An 8,493-nucleotide genomic window follows, 5' to 3' on the forward strand; every position below is an offset into this window, starting at 1 on the left:
AATAATCATTTGTTCCTCCACAAGCATTAGGATTAATTGAAGAAGTTGAATGAATACCCTTATAAGTTGTTTTACCAAGGTCTCTTTACACAGCATCAATGTTTGTGATAATGCCTAACAACATTTTGGTGGAAGAACAACACAAGTTGCTAACTTGGCTAATCACATGGAAAATCTCACCAAGTACAATCCAAAAAAGATTCCCAATTGCATCTTTAATGAACAAAGTGGAGAATTTAACTAAAAAGATGCCAACTTTTAAAATATTAGATTCACTACAAACTTGAGATGCTATAAAAATCTCTTCTAGAAAAAAGCTTATAAAAACCATGAAATTGTTTGTTGATGGTTCCATTACAATGAACCATCAAAATCTTTAAAATTTATTCTTTGTATATACAATAATTGTATAAAATAGTTTCTCCTTGACTTGAGATTGATACACTTAATTTACTTTTCTTTACATTTAATGGTCATATAATTTCATTATTCTTTTTAAATCATTTGATCCTATCTAAAGTTAGTTTGGGTTCCAAATCCAAAATTATGAAAATTTCTTAGTATGTTAGATTGATTGAATTATTCATTAAATTCAATCAATGCTTTAATTTATGTATTGTGAAAATCATACCCACACAAATTAAAGAATATAAAATTTAACGTGGTTTGGTGTAAGCCTATTCCACCAAATAAATCCACTATAAAGGAAAAATAATTATAACTACTAATTATTTTTCTCACCCTTATAAGTTACTCAAACAAAACTCATAGAAATCGATACACCTTTCCACTTTATAAGGTCTCTACCATATAATAGCCAACCAGCTACTCATATATATAAGGGACTAAAACCTAATTCTTTTGGGACTCTAATTATTAATTTCATAATTTAAATTCTACTAAACTTCTTATTTTATTTCTTCCTAAGCTAAACTTTATCCTAATTAATTTTAAATACCTAATTTTAATTTAACTTGTATTCTAACAATTTTTGCCTCTAAGCCAAATAGAATTAGTCTTCATAATTTTTACAGAGGTCAATTTTCTCTTGGGTATTTCCTTGTACTCTTGATTGTTGATGTTACCTCTTGCCTCAATTTGCATTCTTCCAATCAATGTGCTTCCTTCCAATTTGAAGAGATTGTTTACTCGATCACAATGTAGCTTGATTTTCACTCTTCCAACACCTTCAACTTCCATCTTGTTCCCATTGACTACCTTCACTTTTTCTCCTTTATTTTCTTCAATCACATTAAACCACTCTTTCTTTAAGCATTTATGGAATGGGCAAGCAGAATCCGTTAACTACTTATCTTATAATGGATCTTTTGCCTTTTCCTTTTCATCATCCACGTTCAAACATTCACTGTCAACACCATCATCAATTACAAATGTAGCAATTCCTTCTTTTTATTTTCTACTGCTCTTCTTGAATTGTTTAAACTCTGCAAGATCTTCCTTCATATTCATACAATGGTATTGAATGTGGCCTTTCTCATAACAGTAGTGGCATTCACTGTCTTCAAGGTCTACTTGTGGTCTCGAGCTCGATCTACTATTTTTTCTCTAATTATTTTCGCATGAATTGCTTCTACCATGACTAGAACCAACCAAAAAAGCTCCATCTTCATTGCTACTACCTATCTTCTTGAACTTCTTATTATCCAAGATAACTGCAGTAATCTCCTCCACTTTCAAAGTCTCCTTCCTAACTATTATGGATGTTTCCAAGCTTTTATAAGATTGTGGGAGAGAGGTTAGAAGTAAGAGGGCTTTATTTTCATCATCTACCTTCACATTAACACTAGCTAATTGGGTAATTAATTTATTAAAAACATTAAGGTAATCCCTCATATCAGTGTCTTCATCCATTTTGATTTGGTACAACTCCTTCTTCAAGTACAAATGATTTGTGAGTGACTTTGACATGTATAAACTCTCCAATTTCTTCTATAAAACAACTAATAAAGTCTCCTCCAAATTATTGTATTTTACATTAGGGGCTAACATTAATCTAATCATACTCATCGCCCTTTGTTGAAGCTCCTTCCAATCATCATCCTTCATGGTAAACGGTTGCTTCTCATTTATTGCTTTAATTAATCCTTGTTGTACAAAAACATCCTTTACAATGCTTTGCCACATACTAAAATTATTTTTTCTCATCGAACGGCTCCATCTCAAATTTTTCACTCACCATCTTTGACATCTTGAACCATAACTCTGATATCAATTGTCGTGAAAATCACACTCACACAAATTAAAGAACCCTAAATTTAATGTGATTTGGTGTAAGCCTACCCCACCAAATAAATCCAATATAAAGGAAAAATAATTACAACTACTAATTACTTTTCTCACCCTTACAAGTCACTCAAGCAAAACTCAAGGAATTGGATATACCCCTCCACTTTGTGAGCTCTCTAACACATTATGGCCAACTAACTACTCATATGTATAAGCTACTAAAACCTAGTCTTTTTGGGACTCTAATTATTAAATTTCATAATTTAAATTCTACTAAACTTCTTATTTTATTTCTTCCTAAACTAAACTTTTTCCTAATTAATTATAAATACCTAATTTTAATTTAACTTAGATTCTAAAATTGTTGATTTGGAAAGTAAGATGGCTGAGGTATATCAAGTCAAAAATGGGTGAGGTATATCAAGTGAACAATTTTCTTTATTTGAATTTTTTATATAAATATTTTTTCTTGTTTTAACTTAGTTTATCACAACTTTCAAATACATGAGATTTACATCTAGATTCTAATTTCAAAGTACGTAATAAATAACTTAATATTTTAATTATGATTTTATGTCATTACAAGAAATACTAAATTTAGTAGCGAAAATTTTACTGCCAAAAATATAAAATTTGTTCCCATATGTTTATGGCAGCGACATATGGATCATTACAGAGTGCTGTTACAAAATTAAGGCTATACATCAAAATTGTGGTTATTGCAAAAAGAATAGCTATTGACAGTAATAATTATTGCTATAAGAAATTTTCAATTTTAGCTTGTTGCCATATATAACTTTTTATATACTATTGGCAGATCATGTTGTTGTTGTATATTAGATTTATAAGCAACAAAATTAATGTTGTTGCAAAATTTTAATGCTAATTCTAACATTTGTTGTAGTGTGTGATTTATTTATGCTATTCCAATGAAATTAACACAAATCGTTTATGTAATGTGAAAGAATTGAAGCTTTCAATTTCCAATCCAGATGAGTCATTCGATTACCGAACTTTTGGATGCTAGGATCTGGATGTCTCACATCAAAAGCCATCTTATGAAGGAGAAACTCATATTGCAAGTGTCTTCCTCTTTTGTTACTCATATGTCACTATTTCATATAGTTGAGCAATTTTGTAATGATGAAGAAATGAATAATATATTCTCAAACAAAAACATGTGGGAAGGCTTCTCAATCTCTTATAGCCATAGGAAAGCCAACTACCATAAAATCGACATCAAGGCCTTAGAGATGCCCCCTTCCCGCTGTGAGATCAAGGAACCACCCTCGATAGAACTCAACAATAGCACCCACCACATAGATTCTTAACCATGGCCCTCACTTGAAAAGCACTGATTTGCAAAAGACAAACCCAAAAGGAGCTATATACACATAACCCAAAGATGGGAAGGGCAAAACCCACTCTCCAAGCTAGGGGAGGAATTTCCCTTGCTTGGAAAGGGCGGAGGAAAGCCACAAGAAAGGCAACTAGTCTGATGAACTCCAAGAAGGAAAAAACAAAGAAAATTCTTTGTTTAGAAAACTAGAGAGAAAGAGAGACTCCAATGCCTCTCCAGCACATTTCATCTCATGTGAAGTTATTCTTAACATAAATTGTGAGGAAAAGAATGATGGGGAGTCTTCACTTGCGTTGTTAAAATTGTTATATTATTTAATGTTCATATATAACTTGATTGTATATGAAAAACAAAAATTTTTCCCATTATGGTGTTTGGCAACATTAATATTATTAGAGGTGAAGCAAAAAAATTGAGTCAACGAGGGTCAAAATTTTTGTTTTGCTCAATTTCAAAGAAAAAAAAAATTATGTATAATAATAAAATATCTACTAAAAGGGAAAAAAAAAACATAATACATGCAAATTTTGAATATGTAATAATTAATAATAGAGTTAAAAAGAAAATAATTTCCTAAAATAATAAATTTTCGTTATAATTTTAAATTTTTAATGTCCTCTACATAAAAATATTATTATAAATAATTTTAAAAATAACACATTCTCACTATAATCTTAAAGCAACGCAACACATGTTGTGCAGTTGGCCATTAGTGTTACATCATTATAAATAATTTCAACTTAATGTTTGAAAGATGGATGACAGGTTTTGTTTTTCTGATTTTTAAATTTTGTAGCATTATACATATGAAAACAATTCTGAAAACATAATTAGAAGAAACAAAAAGAACCAACGACAACGACAACAACAAGCTTCTTCAAATAATATATGCCATAATATATTGAATTTCTAATCACAACTAAAATTTGAAAGAAATAAATCAATTATAAGTAAAAAAAAATGTAAATAAATTATTTAGGTACAAAATATCTAAACTTTTTTGAACTCCTTTTATATGTGCCCATTCAAAAACTGACCCCAATTTATATCTTTTATTAATATCAAAGAAATCAATTTATTAAAATTATTGAAAAAAATTATGAATATTATATTTATCTTTAAATTTTCTTAAAAGTTGAGTGGGTCAATTGACCCATTCAACATACCGTGGCTCTGCCCCCTGGATACCATAGACTATACTTGTATGATGACTCTTCATTGTTTTGATTCTTTAGAAAGGTTTAACAACTTTTCCCAAGTTGCATATTCAACAGATTCAATGTGGGGCCCACTTTGAAATGAATTTTTATGGCAATTTGCAATGTGTTTATTCAAGACAAAGAGAATGGTTGTGCCTACTGCTGAAAATTTAACATGTCCCTTACTAACAATATTGGACTGGATTAACTATTTATTCATTTTCTCAACAAACTATGTGACTTCTGGCAGTTGTTTTCCCCCTAAAAATGCACTAAATAGCACAAGAGATCTTTCTGGCTGTGAAAATGGAGCTTCATGAGATGCACCTCTAATGGTGGCAAAAGATAAGATATCTCCATATACTTGTGTCCAACCAGCAACCTGAAGAAAGCATATATGGCTTCATGGCTTCCATATCTAATCTGTAGTTATATATATATATACACATTTAACTTTACCTGTTTTCCTTCAAACCAGGCTCTATATGGAACGGTTGTGTTGAGACCCAAATACTTTGCCAATCCATTCACTAGTGTTCTTGTTCCAGTCAGTGGAATGACTGAATCTTGGTCTCCGCTGCAGAAAATTTAAAATGTTATTATTATATCATGATTAGAACTTACGGTAAACATTCTTTTGTATGCTACTAAATTACCTGTAAACGAAAACCCGGATGCCGGACCTGATAAGCTTGCCTAGAACAGGGATGGTGGGTATCTCCAGATTTTCCATATTGTACTTGATCACTCTATTATCATGAGAGAAAACAAGAAGCAAAAAGGGTAAGGAGAAAACTAATAGAACATAAATAAATTTTGATTGCTTTTCTTTTGCTTTAGTTTCAAATAAGAGGGATGTGAAGGCAAGGATTGGACTCCTGACTATTTGCTGTACGAGTGCAGTGCCCTGAATGGATTTTATTTTGGTATGCTGCTAATAAACAATTAGGAAATGTTGGAGTGATTCAAATGGAATTGATATGTACACAAGCACAAGGAATATGACAATTTGTTAGTATTAAAATCATTAAGATAATCACTCGATGCCATCCATCCATCAACAAGTATTGGACTACTAACTATTTGCACTACGAGTGCAGTGCCCTGAATGGATTTTAATATGGTTTGCTGCTAATAAACGATTAGGAAATGTTGCAGTGATTCAAATGAGATTGATACGTACACAACCACAGGGAATATAAAAACCTGGATGGTATTAGAATCATTAAGTTAAGATAATTACTCGCTGCACACAGTCCATCTGTCGACTCTAACAAGCCGTGCATGGAGAGCTTCCTGTACATCTTCTCTGTTCAAGTACTTCATAGTTTCATCTTCTATACAGACATCAATTTCCCCGACATTTTCCTGTTCATAAGTCACATAGTAGCCTTAGTCAAATGAGCAGTTTTTTCACCTTCAATATGCTGTAATCGAAGCTGTTATTTAATCTCATTAAGGGGATAACAAAGGGGAGAAGAAAGGAAAGGAAGCATACCATTTTATTCAATACATGGGATTGTGATTGGATTGTTGATAAGCAAACATCTAGAGTAATGTCATAGGTATCTACAAATTTGCTAACTTCTCTTGAGTATTGGCTATTTACTCTAGAGCAATCTGGGGACAGAGAGCCAATAATTTGGTATTGTCTCCTGATTTGAGAATAGTTACAAACAGTAGTAAAAATCTCATAAGTTGCATCTGATATTAACCCATGAGACCAAAAGTACTGCTCAGAGTTGAAATCAGTGTCAAATTCTAGAAGAGGATTTCCTATCTGCAGCCATCAAAGTTGAATCAAAATATTAATTGCCAACACTTCAGATTTGCACATAGATGAGGGAATTGACTTAGCAAGCAGCAAGCAGATGCTGAGCATGAATATTTAAAATTATCGGTGAGAATTTCCATTGCAATTTCAGAAAATTCATGTAGAAAATATGCACAGAGCTAGAAAATTCTTTAAAATGCAGGAGCAAATGATGAATTGCAATTTCAGAAAATTCATGCAGAAAATATGCATAGAGAAAGAAAATTACTTAAAATGCAGGAGCAAATGCTGAAAAATGAACACTTAAAACTTTTATCAGCAAAAGTTTCCATTGAAATTTCAGAAAATTCATGCAGGAAATGTCCTTGATACTCACTGCAATCCCTTTCAGGTTGATTTTGCATTGGACAGGACAATAAGCTGTGCAAGCTGTGGGACATAGTGACCTGACAGAAGTACCAATTTTTCAGTAATCCCTTTTCTTTCTGAATCCTCTTATAATTTTAGTTCCAATAAATTCTTTAACTTGTTAAACCCAAAATCAAACAAATATACAGCTAGATAAAGATCATAGAGATTGAAAATATGATACTACCTCCGTAGCTCTCCCCTGTGATGAAGAAATCTCTGTCTTTATATTCTGGGAATTCGGAAAACCAGCGTTCAAGAAATGCAAGATTGTCTCGAGCTATCAAAAGAAATTAGGCTCTTTATCACCTCAGTATAAAATTTCCAATAACAAAGGCAAATGGTTAAGAAATTTCCAATAACTAAAGCAGTTCTACTTATATGTGCTCTGGATTATAAAAAGAAATGGAACCTAATTTATGAATTTAAATGGACTAATTAATTATGGTGTTTGTGGAATAACTAATTCATGATTAAGAAACCTGTCAGCTCATCATTCACAGATGTGTAGAAGGATTCATCAGCAGAGTAGGAAAAGCCAACTCCAGCTGGTGATTCCAAGTATAGCACATTTGCTTCTGCAGAAAAGTAAAAGAAAAATTAAAGCAAATAAATAACACCACAACACCGCCCCAACCAAAATAATAATAATAATAATAATAATAATAATAAATAAAAATAAAAATAAATGTAAAGTTTCAAGAATATGCTAGCACCAAAATCATGAACTTTACCTTTATTCCAGCTATAATCATTTTTGTGCAATATGTCTCCACTTGGCTTAAACGGTCCAAGCACACAGAAAGCTAGTGCTCCAATGGAAGAACAACCAGGCCCTGCAAACCCAGAAAGGAATTCACGGGTTTAGATCATTTAAAACATAAAAGCATTTGAATTTGTGTTTGTTTTCTTGAAGTTGAAGTTGGAATTTAATTATACCTCCATTTAACCAGAGAACAAGAGGCTTTGAAGCTGGGTCTGTCTCTGCTTCAACAAAGTAGTAGAAAAGAGCTTTCTCCTGCTTTTCATCAATGGTTATGAACCCTGAATATTGCTTGAAACTGACCACTGGTTGTGAGGCAAAGTGACAATTTTATCAGGTTCTGAGACTGATTCTGCTGCTAAAAATACAATAGTTGCAGAAATGGTCGCAATGGTAGTCCATTGCAGTGGCTGCATTGAGAGAGAGAGAGAGAGAGTTGTTTGGATATGTGTCCTCTCACGGCAATAATATATGATTGATTCCTTGCCAAAAGGTTCCGCCAAAACTTTTATCATGGGATTAAAAAAAAAAGTATAGAAGGTCTTCAAAAAAAAAAAAATGTTTAGTGGGTGTGGGTTCGTGAAAATGTGTTTGATGCCTAATGTTGATCGGATAGCCTATCCCAAAAGAAAAGATCTCTAGGTGGGATTTAGGTTATTATTATTATATTTGAAAAATACTTTTTTAAGGAAATGAAATCCGAATTCCTATTCCAATTTATAATTCCAGTAGAATTTTTTCT

The 8,493-nt window shown here is 32.0% G+C and overlaps 1 protein-coding gene across 1 annotated transcript; it reads right to left on the bottom strand.

Moving 5' to 3' along the window:
* Positions 1 to 4,889: 4,889 nt before the first annotated feature.
* Positions 4,890 to 8,226, bottom strand: LOC110661093 (serine carboxypeptidase-like 45). The gene is given in 12 exon segments (XM_021819622.2): positions 4,890 to 5,188; positions 5,266 to 5,383; positions 5,463 to 5,555; positions 6,050 to 6,174; positions 6,305 to 6,586; positions 6,957 to 6,982; positions 6,985 to 7,026; positions 7,176 to 7,268; positions 7,471 to 7,566; positions 7,723 to 7,824; positions 7,928 to 8,065; positions 8,068 to 8,226. Coding segments are annotated over 12 exon segments (1,365 nt in total). The 5' UTR covers positions 8,168 to 8,226; the 3' UTR covers positions 4,890 to 5,038.
* Between the last annotated feature and the right edge of the window lie 267 nt (positions 8,227 to 8,493).

The sequence above is a fragment of the Hevea brasiliensis genome, unplaced genomic scaffold, assembly GCF_030052815.1.
Source record: "Hevea brasiliensis isolate MT/VB/25A 57/8 unplaced genomic scaffold, ASM3005281v1 Scaf297, whole genome shotgun sequence".
Classification (NCBI taxonomy): Eukaryota; Viridiplantae; Streptophyta; class Magnoliopsida; order Malpighiales; family Euphorbiaceae; genus Hevea; species Hevea brasiliensis.